Raw genomic sequence first — 21,262 nt, 5'->3', positions numbered from 1 at the left:
GAAACCTTGGAACCATCTTGTCAGATACCATCCCAAAAGTTGGTTTCGACATAAATGTGTCTATAATCCTGGAATAGGAACTACCATTCCAGTCGTTGTTATTCCTGAGTCGATATGCTGTTAGCCGCGCTTCTCTTTCCACCACTATATGCAGCGGTGGCAGATTTAGCATGACTTCTAGTGCAGCTGTCGGGGTCGATGCCATCGCCCCCGTTTTACCTAAACAGGCCAATCTCTGAATTCTATTCAGTTTTTCCCTCGCTGTGGTCTGTTGTGTTTTTTGCCACCATACCACAGCGCCGTAAAGAATCCTAGGTCTTACTATCGGCGTATACAACCAGTATGCCATCTTTGGTTTCAGTCCCCAGATGCTCCCAATAAGACGACGGCATACACACAATGTCTGTATCGCCTTACTCACCACTTTTTCCAAGTGCATTACTTCGAACAATTCTGTTTTTCTGGAAAGGAGTAAGATTTATCAAGTTCATCAAGAGCAAGAAAAGTTTTTGAATCGAATGTTGTATAATACTAGGCTGCACGTTTTCAAATTGGCCAAGAGCAAACAATTCCTATGGACATAAGTGTAGGTCTCTAGTAATTAACATCTCATGATACCTTAATGACTTGAACTCATGGTCACTTTATATCCATTAATGTAAATTGTATATCAAATTATGAGTTAAGTGTTTCACAAACATTATTTTTTTCCCAAGCTTGGAGCCTCATTTTGAAGGCATTCAACAAGTCCTTCTGGGTGAATTTTTATATATATTTATGTTTGGGCAAACTACAGTATTTTAGGCTTCGCCCCTACATGCACCTACTCTATGACAGTTCTTTTGCAGGATACAGTGTTGCAGAATGTTACAATAAAATTATCTAGGATACTTCTAACTAAGATGGAATGTAGAAGATAAAAACTGTAACCTGAGGGGTTATTTCTTCATTTATCTATCTACCGTTATGATCAGTATCATAACGATATTAACTTGTAAAAGAGTCTACTATTTAATCTACGAAAGGGCGTTGAGAACTTTGAAATGTTGTACGTTAAGAGAATGAATACCAGACACTTATATAGGGTGACACTTAAGTTGGAAGAACAAGAAAGAAACACCAAAACTTCCAGGAAGAGTTTTAATAACAATAAAAACAAAACAAACAAAATAACGACACAACGGGCTCGAACAACATTATTAATTAATTTATTAACACGCGACAGCGTACCGAGATTCAGAGAATGCGCAATCCATAGCAAAATTTGAATTGACTTTATCCATTATTAAATTAACCCGAGGCTATAAAACTAAGTAGACTGCTCAATGTGGAACCCAAGGAAAAACTGCCAGTTTTTAAGGAGATCTCTCCAGAATTCGACACCTCGCTTCGATACGCCCATTTCTTGGGTCCAGACGTGTATGTTCTTATCTTACTGGTGGGAACCCTGAATATCGGGACGCTTTGGCATAACTATGCCATGTTAATCATTATCTAATTGACTGTTTTTACAATTGCCTAAATAATTTTGAGACTAAACTTACAAACAGCCCCATACCTTCCTCTTGTGACTCCACATAGCAATACGGGAAGGATTAGTCAATCTCATTTAATCTATTCTTATAGCTTGGAAAATCCGCCAAAAAACCAGCTAATTGACCTATTATTATTTTCCTGACTAACAACTTTAAATATATTGGAATTCCTATGTGTTCTTTCGAATGTATTTCGCGCGTTTGAATTTTTAGCTTTAATTAGTTATATCATCAGCTCAAGTTTCAGTTTTTAAGTCCCACATCTTCAGAGACACGCATATTTCTACACATTGTTTCTGGAAGACCAGTGGTTTTGGGCCCATAAAACACTCTGTACAAATGTGGCGTCTTATGTAAAACAGAAACAAAGAAGTAACGAGTACGCTCTTGAGATTAAGGAAGTCCTTTGGCGATTTACAATTTATTTAAAAAAAAATCATAGGATGTACAAAGGAACCGTACAGATATCATAGTGTAAAAAAACAGAAGTCAAAAGGGTGACTTTGAAAAACTGTAATTTAAAAATATTTATTTTCACGCCGCGCGCCGCTGGAATTTGTACATCCGTAATATACCAGACCTAATGCAATGCACAGTCAACGGGCGTTTAGCACAAAAAAACGAAAGAATATAACGAGGTAATAAATAAGTAAAGTTTTATTACAGCTATTTAATTTTAGCGGATTATTGCTTTTATTATTGCTATTATTTTGTTCTATTGTTGAATGGTTGGATGTAAACAGTAAATGTTTATTAGTATTTATGTTAAAAAATTTACTTACATGATGTTATAACAGCTGTTCTAAATTTTGTACAGTTTTGATAAACTAAGACAGATGTTCCTTCTTCTCGCTAGTCTTGTAGTCGTAAATTACTATCATCAGCTGTAATATGTTCAGATAAATTAACATTAGTTGTCACTTCACTACGATATACTTCATTTTTTAAATAAAAAAGTCGATAGGATTTAAGTCATGAGGCTGCACTGGTCATGCTACCAATCCTCGTCTAATTCACCGTACTTCTTGTACATCGAAAATGAGGAGGCGCACCATCGTTTCTAGAATCACATTCGTCGTTGAACGGCTAGGGATCTACCGTCAAGGACTTCAGGCCTAATGCTTAAACATCGTGTAAATGCGCAGCACTGTTTAAAACACATCAAGGACTTGTTGGGCTCTTATGTGAGTATTTCCATTCTTTCACAATATTTAAAATTTGTTCCTCGGCTTCTAAAGTTCGACGTGGAGGGATGCGATTTCTATCTCTTCCACCATTTGGTTGAAAGTATTCTATTTCACGCTCTCTTTTAAAGCTGGCAGCATTTGACGCATGACTTCCCGGAAAACGTTCTGCATACAAGCGAAAGCTGCTAACATATCTCGTCTTGCTTCGCCATAAATTAAAACAATATTCATTAACTCTGCATTACTATGTACATATGTTATTTTGAATAATTGCAAGACTGATGTAAACAACAAACCACTGCAATAAGATCCCTATGAAAATCACAGTAACACTGAATAAATAGGCATTTTCAAATCAAATCGGCTGCAGCTGTCTAGAGGGTCCTGCGCGGAAAACTTGTTGTGTTGTATTATTAAACAAATATATTTTAACAAGCTCACTCAGTAATTCAGCTAAGTAGCGTTTTTAAATATAAAAACTTCAAATCCAAATTTTTTTATCTCTAAATCTATAAATACAGTAGAACCTCTATTAGTGACCACCTGTGTCAAACGATCACTTCTAAATAACCACCAGTTTTGAATTCTCTGAATTTACAAATGGAAATCCACTTATTTTGTACTCCCCACATAAAGACCTTTCTGTTAAACAACCGCGGACACCAATCTAATGGCATTTCCAGCATACAACAATGCTAACCCCCTCAATTGAAGGGCAATATACTACCCTCATAAAAGTAGGTAGAACATTATTTAATGACAGTGGAGTTCACAACATTTATTTCTTAAACCCAGGGAATCTGCTTTTAATTTTAATTCTATTTTGAAATCTTAGATATTAATGTACATATTTTGAGCATTGCGGGAAAAAAGAAGCGTCTCTCTAAGAATTTTTTATTAAAGAAAAAATTGATATTATCAACAAAAGTGAAGAAAATGGCTTGAGAAATTAGCTGAATAGTTTGAAGTAGGCAAGACTCAAGAGATAATACTGCGACAAACTAAAGAAGTTAAAAATTTCTATTAGCAAGGTGGCAACGCTGCTATGCGACTGCAGCTGTCTCGTCAATAAGAGGATCCATGTTGGAAGAGCGTTGGCCTTCTATGGCATATATTAGAGAGATCCCCCTGAGCAATGTCACCTTTTTCTCTGTAATAGGTTGGTTAGCGGCTCAGGTGGATTGATCTCCTAATGGGAGGAAGTACAAGGGGCTCAATAATTCAACCAAAAGCTCTTAAAGTTGCTCAAAGCCTAAGACTAAGTGCCATCGAATACCTTCGAAACAATATGTGACGAATCGGCTGATGTTAATGTTCAACACGTGAATGCTTGGAAGGAAAGTTATTAACTGTTTTAAAGGATTATGCTATTTGGTGCATAGAACACACATCCTTTGGAAGACTGGCCTTTACTATCGTGCTTTGCCAACAAAGACCTTGGCGTTAAAAAATCACCACTGCCCTGGAAAAAAAACCGCAAAACAACGTATTATTGTTCTGGCCAAATATGAAAGGTGAGAAGGGGGTTATTATAAGAAAAAGCAAAAATCCTCGATGTTTGAAAGAGACGATCATCGACATGTTACCTCTCCAATGGGTCTCTAACAAAATAGTGTAGATGACAGCGGACATAATGACGACATGGCTTCACAAGTTTGATGCCAAAATGAAGAACCAAATCAGAAAAGTGGTATTGTTTTTGGATGATGCAACATCTCACTCGAAAGTTACACTGAACAATGTGGAACTTAATTTTTTTCAGCTGAACACAACCTCGCACTGCTTACCCTTGGGCCAAGGTAATTATGATTCAAAATTTTAAAATGCTTTATAGAAGCTACTTTATTAAGAGGCTTTTAACATATGTGGATATTGGTTGTCCTCTTCGAAACATAGAGAAAAATATTACCATAACCAAAGCTTTGATATGGATATCGGTGGCCTGGTGTAACTTATACCCAATAACAATAAAGAAAGTGCTTTGTGCTTTTCTAAAGCCGGATTTATGTGTGATATCGATATGGATAGTTTTGAAGTTGAAGACAATATTCCACTCGCACAACTGTTTCCTGCCTTAATTTTAAATTTAAAAGAAACAATTTGCAATGATTGATAGTGACGTGGCAACAGAAAGTGCAGAATTGACCATCAGCGGATGTATTGAAGAGATCAGAGGAACAAATGGCACTACTTCCGATTCTGAACTGAAAATGAGGAAGCTGAAAGTATTTCATTGTCAAATATATGTATTTTTCAAACCTATTAGAGACCTGATGCAAATGTTTAAGAAACTTAGAAAAATGTTTTGTTAATGCGGACAGTTTTGACACGGCTACTGAAATTTCTAGATTTTTACTGAAATGTGAATCTGAATTTCATCAAAATAAATTAAAAAATATGAAACAATCTTTGATAAACAATTTTTTTAAATAATGATCTCAATCGTACATATTCATACTTAAATATATGCATATATGTACAGGGTGGTACGAATTTTATGCAGGAAATCAAGGGCAGACATATCTCTTTAAAATAGTAGGTGTTTGCCTTATAAACATAGGTTTGGAACGGCCCCGTTTTAGAGATACAGGGTGTTGAAGTTGTTAAAAAAATTGAGTTTTTTGTTTATATCTCCGGAATCTATTAACAGAACTCAATAAAACTTGGTACAGACAATATATGATAATAGGCCTTGCATTCCCTAAAATATGAGCTCTAAAGATCCAACAAGTGGTATACAATTGGATAGGGGTCACCCCTTTTTTTATAAAAAAAAACCTACCTACACCACTACATTTTTTACAAGTTATTGTAACGGATTTATACTCTAATGTACAAAATACGTAAAAAAGGTGACTTGAATATTTTTCCTAAGATTTGCCGTTTTCAAGTTATTCATACCAATACAGTTCCCTTGTGGCAGACACTTCTAACCATAATATTAGAAGAATATTTATGTTTATACTTAAAAGTAAGTGCAATTTGTAAGTATATCAACAAAATTCCTTACACTCGTCGCTTTCGTCTTTTTGGGTTAAAACGGCATTTGGAAAATCACGATCGGTGCAATGAAAGGTACAGAAAAGAAATTTTAAGAGCATTTGACGACGATCTTTGGAGTACATGAAGAGCTTCTCTGCAACTTGGGGTAAATCGAAATTTTTAAGAGTTCTATATAAGGCTGGCAGAAATCCATACCGTTTACAATCTGTGCAAAATTTACTTCCGGGAGATGCAGAGAGACGCCTGCATTTTTGTCAGTGGTTGTTAAACAAGTCACAACATATCTGCATATTTGGTCACAAGAAAGTCCTTATCAAATTCGGACAGGATCTTTTCAACACGAATTTTCTGTGATCGTGTGGCTCTGAATCATTCGCAATAAAGTTTGTGGACCTTTCTTTTTGCCACCCCGTATAAATTCCCAGTCATTTCTATACTTTCTAAAACACCATCTATTTGAATTATTAAAGGACGTTACATTAAATATACGACAAAATAGCTGGATACAAATGAATGGTGCTCCTGCGCATTCTGGGAAAATAATACAACAATGGATTAATGAAAACTGTATGGGGCGATGGATAGGTAGAAAACCAAATGCCAATGTCAACCATAATGGTGCAGAGGGTCCAGTGTCTTGACCAACCAGATTGCCAGATCTAAACCCCCTGGACTTCTATGTTTGGGGTTATCTAAAAAGTAAAATGTACCCTACTTCAGTAGGTACAAGACCACATGCACAATTACTGCAGCGAATAGAAGACGGGTGTAATGAATTAAAAGAAAACCACCACATGATATTAGCTTCAATTAGTTCCATTAATAGAAGATGTCAGAAAAGTATTGTAAATTGTTCTTATTTGTAAAGATAGTGGATTAGGCCTCTAGGGAAACTAGTCCAGGAACGCTACCTCACAGGTGGTGTGGAAAGAATTTCGTTGATATGCTTACCTATATTTATAAGGCAAACACCTATTATTTTAAATCTGTCTTCAAAGTTTCCTGCATAAAATTCGGATCACATTGGTCTATTTTTTATTTGTACATACTTCTATATTGTAGGTATACCCATTTAATTAAATTTAGTGTATGAGTAATTTTGTTGTTTATAAATTTAAACTACCTTATAATTATAATTTTTTTGACAAATAAACCATGTTAAACGTACATCAACAGTTTTGGTATAATTTTGATATTTTCTCTTTTAAACAACCACCTCTCTTTGGTGACCAACTTTTGATTCCCCAAGGGGTGTCGATATTAAAAAGTTCTGCTGTATTTTAACACAACTTTTTTGTGATGTCGATATTTAATGCTTCATACATCCTCAAAGTTTTCTTCTTAAAACAGCAGAAAGTCATAGTAAGTACAGTTCAATATTCGCATCTTCCTATTTATCACTGATTATGAATGAGAACAAATAATGTCATTTGGTCTTTTACTACATCCTCTTTATGTTTGTTTAATAGTAAGCAATTATAAACGCAATTAATTACTCTTAATGCGTAGCAGCAGTACGTGATGATATTCCTCCACAGTAGTTTTTAAGGAAATTAGAAATTATACGGATGCACTGCGATTAATATTGCTGATATATGCAGTTTAGTATAAAGGGTAATACTTTCAGTCAGGTGCGTGAGACTATACTGATTTCATTATAGAAATTGTCACCAAATTTGAGGCAGAGAAAGTTTTTATAAAAACAGACTTGGAAGCGATGAAATGCAATGAAAATAATAATTATTATGGGTTTATTCTCGTCTAAATGTATTTTTTACACTTCTACGACTAGAAGCCCTATTTTGATCTTTAATTTTAAAAAATAGTGTCATTTTTAGTTCCCAGGTATCTAAATAAAAAACAAATGAACATTTGTTAACTCAGTTCAAACATAACATTAAAGTAAACAGTAAATGCTTTTGTCATTTGCTGTAAGGAAAAATAAAAATAATTCTGTTCCCGCTTCTGTATCATACCTACAACAATTTCATATCTAGCAGCGACAAATTTTGGTATACCTATATGCCTTTAACATTTGGTTGCATCCGCATTCTGGAAACTGAAAAACAGTTAAATAAAATGGGAGTTAGCACAGGATCTGGGCCAGGTGGTTTACCACAAATATTTATGATAGCTTTCAAATAATCTGTTTTATGTCCTCCCAATCAGATATTTAATAAGTAAATTTAAAATAATAATTGCATTTCCTCGTATTTTGAAAATAATATAGAATTATCCGAATTCATAAAAGTGGAAGTAAAAATAGTATAAGAAATTATCGACCATTTTCTTTACACTCATTCCAGGTGAATTTTTGGAAGCGATTATAATGACGAACTCTTTTTTAGCTTGAAAATTGTCACAATAGAAAGGAGGTATTCTTTTTTCCAAGGCCAATCTGTTGTAAGTAATCTTGTGCCATATATTCAGTTCATATCAGAGATATGAAGAAGCTGTGTACATTGATTTTTCTAAAGCTCTACATATTTTGTTGAATATCTCTTTAATTACAATATAAAATTAATTTAAAACAATTTAGGAAGAATACACCGTAATTATACACCACTTCATTTCTATAGATATAACATGACTTCATCCTTCTGCTATTCCCACCTACGTTCAATTGTTCTTAAATTATGGTTGTATTTTTGCAACGCAATAATATGTTAATAACTAATCTTATTAGCTCCGTATACAGTGTGGAACAGCCAAATGGAATAAATTCAATACCTATTTAAATTATTGTGCTAATGACTGTGTTAATATCCTCACTGGATGAGAGAAAGAGAGAATTACTTACGCAAAATCATAAAAAGATTAATGTTTGAGCGGGGATAATTATTGGAGATCATGTTATTGGTCGCTTTTTCGTGGATGGTAATTTAAATGGAGATGCTTATTTACTTCTGCTGCAAAATAATATCTTGCCAACTTTGCCAAACTTATAGAATGCTCAAGCAAACCTGCAAGTTCCAGCCAAGGTGATATGGTTTCAGCAAGATGGAGCACCATCACATTACTTAATACCGGCAATACCTCGACTTAACATTTCCAAATCGGTAGACAGGCGAAGATCGCTATATTGGCCAGCACGTTCTCCTGATCTTACACGCTTAGAATTCTTTCTATGGGGATATGTGAAAATATGGTATAACAAACCTAAGTCATGCAATATAGCTGATTTGAATAGGAAAATAACGGTTGCGGTTAGGTCGAACACGCCTCAAATGTTGGAAAACGTTTGAAGACGTTTTTATTTACAATTAGGATGCTGCCAAGACCTTCCAGGAACATTTTGGACATCTACTACGTTGAAATTACTTTTTTTATTTTAGTTTGCTGTAGCGAAGTTCGTTAAGCAGATGAATTTATTTTTTGCTGCTAATTTTTGCAATAAAAATGAAAACCATAGCCTTCTTGAATTTTGACGTTGTAGGATGTCATTTCAGAATCCAAAATCGACGTGTCTCAGGATTTTTTAATGAATATTCATAGTAATTGAGATACTGAATTTATTTCATTTGGCTGTTCCACACTGTACTTATTTCAGTTTATTGTGATGCTGTATTGATACTGCAATGAAAAGAAGATTAAATCAGTACAGGCAAAATGCAGTTTCGAGTTTACTGGTCCTTATCAGTTTCAAATAGGAATTATGACTAGTTTTCAGGACTATATTATTTGCTGTTGGAATTCATACATTTAACCTATTTTTCTGCAATTGGATTTAATAAAATAGAAAATGAAAACAAGGTTAAACTTAACGCTTTTTCCTACATTGCAGTAATTGTAACACGCAACTTTTGAGATTATTCCTCATTTATATGTAAATTTCGAATTGATTTCTTGTGGAAAGTTGATAGATAACTCCTAAGAATTCAATTTTAATCGTTATATAGAACTTTCTCATTGAAAAATGTATGTTACGCAGCTATAAAGTAACAATAACGAGAAATATTTTTAAAATGCCTCTAACTATTAATTACCTGCTGCTTGTACAACTGGAAAAAGTATTTTTTTTTTTCATTGAAGATGATCATTGAACATTGTAAATTGAATAATTCTTTAAAACTCTTCACCGTTTTTGAAATCGACAATGGGAAAGTGGCGTGTAGGGGTTTTTGTTACAAGTCATTTGCTTTTATGGATATCAAACTTATCATAACCCATATAAATCAGCTGTGGGTTTATTTACCTTTTCTCTAATAGAAACTATTAGCTGACTAACCAACCGTTTTGCAATAATGTGGTTGTAATAAAAACACAAAATCCGGATCTGGGTTCAAGGGCAATACGTAATGTTTGAGACACGTTTATATATTTCTATAAAATATTTTTTTGCTCCTAGAAAACTTTCCAATTCGCAAACTGTAAATATATGTTGTCCGGTAATACTCGATGGATATACCGGGTGGTCTATTAGTGCAGCAAAATACTATAAATCTGATTTAATTGGAGATACCTGGGACTGACACATTGGTCAATAAAATAACTCGGTAGTATATAACATTTTTTCTAATTTGTTTTATTTACGAACGTTTCGGGTTTACTCCATCTTCAGAAAAACCTCATAGGTGATTTCTTATATAAAAAATCCAAATGTTAGGTCTAAGAAAGTTTTTTTAAATAATACCTAAAAAATTAAATATTCTAAAACACTTTAAAACTTACATTGGTCAAGTATTGTTTAAATTTTACCAATGTAACTTTTAAAGTGTTTTAAAATATTTTATTTAATAAGTAGGTAGTTAAAAAACTTTTTTAGACCTAACTAACACTTGGAAAAATATTTTATAATAAACCACCTATGAAATTTTTTCTGAAGATGGGGTAAATCCGAAACGATCGTAAAATGAAATAAATTGGAAAAAATATTATAAACTAAATTCCTTTATTAACCAACCAATTTCCCAGTAAATTTATTCAGATATAAAGGGCTCATTCAGCATATTTTTTTTATTTTCTTAACGGAAAGATATCACAATTTTAGGGTTCCCAGCAAAAAATTTGAATTTTATATCGCCTACAATCATCCAAATAAAATCATAAACTGGCGCGCTGAGTATCCATTCAACCGGCGGCGGCGGGTGTGACGTCAGCGCATGGGAAACCAATGTCGCATGCTTGCGTGTATTGTCAATCAGTCGCGTAGTCGGGTTTTAGTTGGCTGTTAACTTTCGATTGAGTATGTTAAGATACCGATGTAAATAAAAATAGTAATAAGAATTATGTATTGAATTAGGTAAATCTTTGAAACCTGTGATAGAAAGGGTTTCGTCCAGTTAAACGCAAAATTCTTATTTACTATTCTTATTGTACAGGGTGTCTCATAATTAGCTGCCAACCCTGAACAGGCCGATTCTATGATCAAAACTAAGTAAAAAAATTTATATTCATATGAACTTTTCGAGAGTGTTACACGTAGGGCAAGACTTTGTATCAGAGAAGGTGGAGGGTTTTTTGAACAGTTTTTAAAATAGCTTATCAAAATTAAGTTTCCATCTTATGATTCCTTCGAAAAGTGACGGTTGCAGCTAAATTGTGGAATACAGTGAGGAATGTCCTCCTTGATGTCAGCCTTCTGTTTGGAAACTTTCTGCCGTACTCGCGTTCTGCCGCGCAGCATTACCATCGCAAAAGCCATAAACAAATCATCATATCATAATTGTTCTACATCAATAATGTGTATTACTGATTACGTATTAAATTATTATTATTATTTTTTGTTTAAATTACTATGAAATTGACCAAAGTGGGATTAATTCAAGAGCGATTTTCTCAGAAACCGTTAAAGATAACGATTTGAAACAAGAGTACCTTTTTAACGTAAAACAGTTCGGGAAAACGGAATTTGCTGTCCAATTTGTTAAAAAGTCAAAGATGAAAAAGTTACACACGCAAAGTACCAAGGGCCCCCCCGTACCCACCCCAATGGACCTTGTGGAAATAAATGGATTAGTCCATCAAATTGCTCATCAAAATTTAGCTGTGTATACCAAATTTCATTCATTTATCACAACGCGATTGAGAGATATTGCAAAAAAATGATTTCCATTCCTCCCTCTTCAATGGGTCCCTGTGCCCTTAGGAAGCATTTCCGGACCCATGTTCATATGAACTTTTTTACTTAGTTTTGATCATAGAATCGGCCTGTTCAGGGTTGGCAGCTAATTATGAGACACCCTGTATAAAAACACCAAAACTTTCGCTTCAAACGAACTTTAAAGAAGCTTTACACGCTATTGGAACGTAACCTTAGCATTTTCACTCCTCTCATCTCAGCACTGATAAAATCGTGGTTTTTATTTAAAAAATTCATAACCGTTAACAAACCCACTTCTGGCAAATTAGAAGAATCTGCTTTTAGGAAATTAGCTTCCATTTTTTAAATATGCACAAACGCTAAAACATCTATGTGGTAGGTACTGCAACGGTTCTATGAAGATGCAGAAACTCATCTGGAAGTAGCTTACGCGTGCCTAACTGTTACGCTGCGTGCCAAGCCGTCTGACCGTCCCATGCGGTGACGTCATTGCATTGCCACGGCTGAGACAAATATTCCCATTTTAAAAATTATACATATAGTTTGAAAACCGCTCAACGGATTGAGTTGAAATTTTCAGGATCACCTAATCATGAGCTATACTTTGTGTATACAGAATATATAAGTTTTTGAAAATTTACTGAATGACCCCATTTCTTTGATAGCTTACGTTATTTACATATGCCATGTCTGTGTTTTATTTTTCATTAATAATTATTTTTTATCTTATAGATCATTATTAATTAATATGGGTGAGATATAAAATGTTTACAAAATATTGCGGGTGTAATTAATACTGGAGGGGCTTTAGTCCGCGGAGTAGTTGTTCCCCACAATATCATTAATAGCTTGTCTGTGAAGTTGCTTTTTAACGTACATAGATTTAGTGTCAAAGAGTACCTATGTATGACTCCATTAGATGAAAATTTTGGAAAATTTGTAGGCTTGATTTGAATTACCTTTCAAAGTAAAGTAAAAATTCAAAGAACAAGTGTTAAAAATGTATAGTTAAAAAAATTATAGACGTGTATACTTTGTCACGCTAATGGCGTATCGTGAATTATGAATTCAAGAAATAACTTTTTTCTGAGAACAAATTTTCTATACGTGGTCTTGTAACAATAATTATAACAGTAATACATTTCTATTGTTATGATTGGTAGTTTACAACTTTAATGACATAACCAGTTAATATTTATTTAATCTTGAAACAATAAACCTCAAGGACGAATATTTTTATAACTAGATAAATTAAACGCGTTTTTCTTTTATTATATCTATAATATGTAACTATTTACACAAAAGTAACAAAATAACTTTAAGGTTTGACCAAAAATTAAAATACATAAATTTTATTTGAATATAAACCAGTGGAATTCAATATAATAAATTATAATACTTAATAGGAATGTCACATTCACCATTGTAAAACATCAAATTTTTTTAAAATAGTTTTTGGTTAATTAAAGGCAGCCATGGAATGTGGAATGTTTTATGTTTTTTAGCCCTTTTTTTATTTTGCAAAAACGTTGTGTATTTTCTTATAATAGTTGGTTGATGTTTAGTGAAATAAACAGTACGTATTTGACAGTTGTTCTCAGTGCACAAGTTTTCTTTCGCTATGACTGGTTACTCTAACGCAGAATTATGCATTTCAGACATGCGTTTCATGTATGGTCGTGCTAATGGGAACGCCACCGAAGCGTGACGTCTTTATGCTGACGCTTATCCAAATCGACAGATTCCTTCACAACGCATGTTTGGAAGAATTCACCAAAGATTGCGTGATACCGATTCCTTGAGCAAACAGTACCATTTATCCGGAAGACCAAGGTCGGTATCCACTCCTAGAGCAGAAGAAGAAATTCTAGCACTGGTAGAGCAGAATCCAGGTACGAGTGTGCGGAGAATATCAGCCGAGGTAGGAATTAGTGGTCCTCTTGTTTGGAGAATCCTTCACGAGCAACTGCTTTATCCATACCATGTGCAACGAGTACAGACCTTAAATCCAATAAATGATCATCAAGCACGTTTGGTTTTTTGCCGCTGGTTTCTATGTCATGATGCTGAAGACCCTCGTTTTCTTGCAAACATTCTTTTTACTGATGAGGCCGGGTTTACAAGAAATGGAGTGTTTAATTTTCACAATACGCATATTTGGGCCGACGAAAATCCTCATGCTCTAATAGACTCTGGACATCAGGCACGTTTTTTATTAAACATTTGAATGGGTATTGTAGGTGACAGGTTTCTAGGTCCTGTTGTTTTACCAAACCGATTAACAGGCGCTGCTTACCTCAACTTTCTGCAGAACACACTGTATGAGTTTTTGGAAGACATTCCTTTGAATCATAGGCAACAAATGTGGTTCCAGCATGATGGTGCTCCAGCTTATTTTTCCATGGCCGTTAGAGAGCATTTACACCAAACTTTTCCACATAGATGGGTAGGAAGGGCCGGACCTGTTTTGTGGCCTCCAAGATAGCCTGATCTGAACCCTCTAGATTTCTTTGTTTGGTGATATTTGAAGACATTAGTGTATGGTACTCCTGTAAATAGCCTGGAAGAGCTGCAGCTACGGATTAATCAAAAGTGTCAAGAAATCCAAACCAAGGAGGGTGTTTTCGAAATAGTTCGAATATCGTTGAGACGAAGATGTCGTGCCTGCTTGGAAATGGACGGAGGTCACTTTGAACATCTTCTGTAACTTTGTTTTTTGTTTGTTAAAAGCTTCCTTTGTCGGTTTATTCCTAATAAAATAAAATGTTTGAAAAACGAATAGTGGTCCATATCTCCGCAACCGTTACTTTGCGGACCCATGTTTATTGAGACTTTTCTGCTTATTTTGGTTCATACTATTACCTCCTGAAATATTTGACACTTTTTTATAACACCCTGTATTATGGTGGTATAAAACTTGTCTGACTAGAGAATTTGTGCTTTTTTACTTATATTTCTTATCAGTATAAAAAATGTCATTCATGTCAAGCAGGTATTGCGATATTCCAACGACAACATTCTAAATGTGATTCTCCCAAAAACAAAGAAACAAAACTCTATGCGAATATAGGTTCTCAAACGTTTTGTTTTTGAAATATAGATGCATCACAATTAAAAAATTCTAGGGATTAGAGACGCCGTAGTTCTAAAAAGTAATAGGTTGTTGAATAAGTTCTCGCTGTTTTTTCATGAAAATTAATGCTTTTTTAAACAAAAATGTAAAAAACGTGTCACTATAAGTATTGTCCATTGCTAGCCACAATTTTTTCTCATCTTTCTGGTAGCATTCCACGTCGACACGTTCTTTGAGACTATTCAAGAGTCGACTCATTTTTTGGCATCTTCATGAGAATGGAGGTGTTGCTCAACCAAGCAATGTATGTACCACTGGTCGTAACAAGTGATAATCGGAAGGGGCAATGTTTGGTGAATATGGCGTGTAGGGTAAGACTTCCTATTTAAGCGTCTCCAAGTAAGTTTTCACCGGTATTGTGGTCACTGGTAACTGTGGTCGAGAGTTGTCATGCTGCAAAATCACTTTGTCGTGTTTCCCTTGTATAACAGCCGTTTTTCCCCAATATTCGGCTCAAACGCATCAATTGTAGTCGATATAATATCCTGTGATGGTTTCATTCGGTTTGAGTAGCTCATAATAAACTACACTCAGCAGAACAGAAGCTTGGAATTAGGGATATTCAGCTTTGCCGACGATGTTAACGTATGACCGGGCATGCCCCACAATTTTCTACACTTAGGATCATCGTAACGTATCCATTTTTCATCGACAGTTACGATACGATACAAAAACCTTTCCTTTTCTGCCGTTGAAGCACCTCTTCACATTTGCAAAGATGCTATTCGACGTCTTTCGGCTTCAACTCGTACGGCACCCAATTTCCTTGCTTTTGATTTATTCTTAATGCTTTCATACGTTTCGAAATTTGTGTGACCAATTCCTAATGATTCTAGAAGCTGAGCTAGCGCCCGAGATGAGTCTTTATGAAGTAATGCCTCCAATTCTTCATATCCAAACTGTTTCGCTGCATCAGAGCGTTCTTTATTTTCAACATCATAATCATTACTTTTGTCGCCTTTGAACCAAACTCTAAGTAATATTTTTTATCTAATATTTCATTTATTTAACTCCTAAGCTCTATTTAAGGCAAAAAGAGCGAATTCCCGAGCGGCTTTTGCCTGACCCTGAGACAATTTATTTATAACGCGGTTTTGCACACCTTGTTAGTTGTTCAGAGCAATTTAATTTCAACTCTTTGAAATTTTTATATTTCGACGCATTTTTTTAGTCAGTTGGAACCTATACTTATCAGTGGCGGTTTTACCATAAGAGCTGCGGAGTTGCAGAACACATAAAATTTTATGTATTTAGTCATATATCAACAAAATATTTAAAGAATCCAAATATACTCGCACTAAAATAAATCTAGGAGCTTATATTATTATTTATTACGACGCGAGCTACGCTCCTTAATATATGCAACCTCATATACAAAACGTGTGCACAGCGAACAGTTAGATGCATCCTTTGTTTTTATTGGCTAATCAGGCACGTGACCCAGTACACTTTTATATGGGCTTATGTGGCTGCAACAACGACAGCCACTGCTGCAGTAAATGCAGTAATATTTCCTACGTGGTATGTGGTGGTTTATTTCTGCGAGCGGCACGTGTGAATATTTTCGTTTAGGCGTCTACGGATATTATAGTTATTAAAATTACAAAAAACTTTATTTGGTCCTCTGCCTTATGAGGAGAAACTAAATATAAAAAAATTAGGTAGGCCAACACCACAATTAAAGATTGAAGTTAGTGGAACAAGCCGAAGTAAAAGTTATAAAAGATAATTTAACAATAATGTATACACAAAAGCAGAGTGGGTGTGCGGGTGTGATATAAAAAATTCACTGTTTTGTTTTTCGTGTTTACTTTTCGGTGGAGATAAAGCATGGACAATATACGGTGTGAAAGATTTAAGTCATTTAAGTCATTAGGTAAAATAAACATAAGAAGTCAGTTAGATTCTACATATTGGGATAATATACGGAAACACAATGAACAGGTAAAAAAATCGGACAACCCTGGTGTATTTCGTGGACTCAAAAATTTTAGTGCATATCTTGACGACATATTAAAAGAACATCTAGCCACATGGACTTGACCGGGTTTTTCTGTGATTGTACCGGGAATTAGCTGTATGGTCCCGGATTTCGGATTTGCACGTAGAACTCCCGGAATATAATATATGTACATACATATATATAAAAAAGATAAAAAAAATCATAACACGGCAAGGAAAATTAAAATTCGTTGAATTGTTGGTAAACTTCATAACCAATTTTTTTGTTTNAATGTACAGTTTTTCACAAAATAACTTTATTTTATAATAAAACAATACAACAATGACCAAATTATCTCAACACAACACCTCGTCAGTCGTCTGTGGTCATTCTCTCTCTCCCGTGTCCCTGCCTTTCTGTCCGAATTTTCGCGCCTTGGCCTTCACTTCTTATCGTTATTTTATAAACAACGGCCCCAGTCGAAACAATACCCTAACAGTACATACATATATATATAAAAAGAGATAAAGAAAACGCGTATAATGGCGAGGAAAATTAAAATTCGTTGAATTGTTGGTAAACGATTTTTTTGTTTATAAACAATAGTTAATAATTTAATAAAATATATTTAGTTTATTCCAATTTATTTATACCGTCAGTAAGTAATTCGTGAATAGATATTTCAAAAAGGTATCAATTTCAAAAATCGTTCATGTGAAAATTTGTATTTTTGTACAAATGGATTGTTCCTTGAAATTCAGAAGTGCCAGAAAAAAGCGTGACCTTGAAAAATTTTAAAAATTTTCGTCTGCGGCATATGGTATTAGCATCTAAAATTAACGTTTAGTAATTAAACAATTAGTTGCAAAAAATTAACTAAATTAATTAACAAATACCTAGAGCAACAGTCAATCGAAGCCTTCCACACACGTTGGTCGTTGGACTGATCATCTTTTTCATAAATTTCATCAATATCCTTCGTTTTTTGAAATAATAATGCGCAATTTTCGAAAATTGATTTTCCCGCGTTCGACCTTTATTCTACAGTTAATAAATTGGTGAAATATGACTTTGGGTACCTTAAATTGTAGGAAATTTAAATACCTACAATATAAAATAACTAATTTTGCGATAGGTGATCTAAATTTTCATGGATAGTAATTTTGACATTTATTTGCAACACAGCGTCACTTCTTTTGAGCTAGTTTTTTAATATTACCGTTCTACATATCCTTCAGCGTCACAAAGTGCATTAAAATGTCTACTAATAATTTTTTTAAGTTTTCAAGGTGTATGATTTAATTCTATAGTCCAAATTAACACAACTGAAATAATAACGACGACGTTCCAGTAATATTAGGTATTTTTTTACCTTTTTGATAATTTTCATCAGAGGCATTAAATTTTATCACATCATTGTTATCTAATATACGGATCTTTTTTACTTAAAATTAGCTTATTCAACAAGTTTTTAACATTATATTAGTAAAAAAAATCCGAAATGTATGTATCCGAAACAGATATTCTTTCTGTCAAGTTGAAATGTTAGCTTTTACCTTTATCTAATAATTCAATAATTCAGAAAACCTCCACACTTGCTCATGTGAACCGAGGTTAAAATTCCCATTAAACTAATACAAATTAATTATAAACAGTATAACAGATCGACCTACCTTACTGCCGCACAATAATGCAGACTTTCTATGGGGAAAAACCGTGTGATCTTTTTGTGGTTCTCGTCGACGTTCTCGAGAAGGATCCCATTCGACCACACACTCAACCAAGAATCTATGCCTCTAGCTCCAGTGGCCCCCTGGTCGGGGTACAGTTCCTGCAGCGGCTCCTGGATACCTTGGAGGCCGTCCTTGGTCTGTTGTGGCACGCTCGATCCCAAGTAGAGGACGCGGCACCGACAGATTGGGGTGGATTCAGACATGGCGAATTTTTCTCGTAGAATCACGCGAGAAGTTACTTTTTGACTGTTATAACGCTTTCTTAGTTGTTTCGATGGTGACTAGCATGTTTGGTTGAGCAGATCTGAAAGGAAACAAGGTTTTTTAGTGTAAACATAATTTGATAAACATAGTATGTGTGAGATTCTACACTCACATGAATAAAATTAACACCCAAGCTTCAGGCAAAAAATAGATTTCTTAAAAAAGAAATATATTCTTAATGCTCATATTGTGGTATATGAACATCAAGGACATATTTTTTGCAACTTACACGGTCTTTTATCAAAGTTAAGCGCTTTTCTGAGAACTGTTTTTTAGTACTTTGATATACTTTCTAACCCACAAAACCGCTTCACACTATTTGTTCATAAAGTCAACATTTTTCGAACTTCTAAATTCTCTCCAAAAGTTGTTAAAAAATAACTTTGTTATTATAACAATTCTATACGATAGTTAAGGGGTCCAAATATGTTTAAAAAATGAGCGCCAATTAAAATACCTAACTTTAAGAAATGTATGTAGTATTTAAATATTGACTGTAAGTAATAGAAGATAAAAAAACAATCGGACGGAAACAAATAAACAACTCGGTACGTGTTTCCGACCTAGGTTAACCTGTGTCTAGGTCACTGACCTTCTATCTAACCCACTTTTGATTTGCACGTGCACTATAGTCTAGAAGCCAGATAGGGTGCCATGGCCAACCAGAGTGCCACAGCTGCAAACAACTTATTCTTAGTACTTTGAGCTACTGAATCTAAAAAACTTGGTCGCAAAGCCTGAAAGCGGTCAGTTTAATTGTTATCAACAAATTAAATGTTTAAATGGCTGTAAAAAGTTTATTTTTATAGCTAGTAAACGGAACCCTATTTGGCTCCTAGACTAATCGTATTCCATGCAAAGTAGAGCAAAAAGTTGTCGGCCTTTTATCAAAGGAAAATCGTGTTATCAAATTGAATGTTGAATAGGGATGATTGTTTTCGAATGTACGGTTATTACAATTTGTCATTTTTAATATTATTAACGTTTTCACGTTTTATAATTTATTATGTTAAATAATACACAGTTTTAGTATTTCAATTTATTATTCAATATGCAGTTGCGTATAACTAAAGTTTACATAATAAATGTAAACTTTAGTGTAAATATAAACTTTGGTGTAACCTAGGTAGGTACTTATTGTTTTTGAGGAAGTAATATGTTTTTTACCTGTTTAAAATGCCAGTACGAGTAAAACAGCGTTCATCCGTCCACCGCACTTTGTTTTAATAAAGTTAGGGTCTGCTGCACTTCGATTTAGGAACCTACTGTAAAATTCAAGACCATTGGGGAAATCAGCTGGTTCTAAAGCTTGAACTTTTTGAAAATGGTACGGGTTGAGTGAATTCTCGTGCAATATCCGCCAAACTTTGGTTTGTGATATCTCCAGTCGCCTTGAAATTGTTCTTGTGGAAATAGTAGGCTGCTCCTCGAATAGATTTAAAACAGCCTCTATCACATTTAAATCATTTTGTCGATGTCCTGCACGTTCGCTGCACGGTATAGTATGATAGATGCGGTTGGAAAAATGCGGGTGGTAGATTTGAATAAACGCTTTAAATTGTTAATGGTTTTGTAACCGTGTGTAGTGTATTTTGTATACTCGGGTATTTAGTAGTGTGCCGACTTTTTTTATTTGATAAAATACAGTGTGCCTACAAACAGGTAACTACCTCTTCTTTATTTATTTTCTTTTAACGAAAGTTGACTTCGAGAAGTCAGGCTTGTTAAAACATTCCGCTCTAAGCTAATACAATTGCTAAAATTATTTATAATAAAATGCAGCATGCTCCTTTATTTACTTGCATACGTTTAACGCGGAACGTGGAACCCACAGTAAATGTGAACCACACATTATGATGTGAACTTGGCAACGCTGTTCGTTTCAGCTGATGACTGATTTGTGACATTACGTTACAAAATTCTCCGAGCATCCGGGCATCTGGTAGGGCCGCCCTCGTAGCGGGAGTTATGGGTTGATTACCTTCATTTTTAAAAGTCGAGTAAAAAATTGTTTTTTCCGATTTTCTGTCTTTATTAAGCCTTCCGAATAAGTGGTTAAAATTAATGACATTATGACTGAATCACCCAGTATATGTAGTATGAGCGTTTGCCTCATTTTTTAAGTTTAGTTATTGTTATCATCACCTTTTGTTTTAACTGTATTAAATAATTATCGAGTTTAATCCTTTTATTTATTCTTAATGACATTTATGCACTTTAAACAACGAACATTCAATTATTTTCCAACGACTATTTGATCCTTCCACCACTTTTGTGATTTTTAGGTGGTATTTATTTTAAGACTATTTAGGACGATATTACTTATAACTTTCTCTAATAAAAGAAAAAATAGAGGTTTTTAACAGGGAAAAAATTTAGGTATGTTTCTGTGAAAAATATAATTGATGACGTCATTAGTCGT

The 21,262-nt window shown here is 34.3% G+C and overlaps 1 protein-coding gene across 1 annotated transcript in view; it reads right to left on the bottom strand.

Annotated features, from left to right (window-relative positions):
- LOC108903171 overlaps nt 1-21,262 on the bottom strand; it is a 146,450-nt gene that overhangs the window by 57,782 nt on the left and 67,406 nt on the right. Inside the window, exon 2 of the mRNA XM_023454115.1 lies at nt 18,517-18,880. Coding sequence (XP_023309883.1) covers nt 18,517-18,779 — 263 coding nt within the window. The 5' untranslated portion in view covers nt 18,780-18,880. The remainder of the gene's footprint in view (nt 1-18,516; nt 18,881-21,262) is intronic.

This window comes from Anoplophora glabripennis, unplaced genomic scaffold (assembly GCF_000390285.2).
Source record: "Anoplophora glabripennis isolate ALB-LARVAE unplaced genomic scaffold, Agla_2.0 scaffold138, whole genome shotgun sequence".
Classification (NCBI taxonomy): Eukaryota; Metazoa; Arthropoda; class Insecta; order Coleoptera; family Cerambycidae; genus Anoplophora; species Anoplophora glabripennis.
Note: the sequence above shows the minus strand (reverse complement) of the source record. Positions and strands in the feature narration are given on the sequence as shown.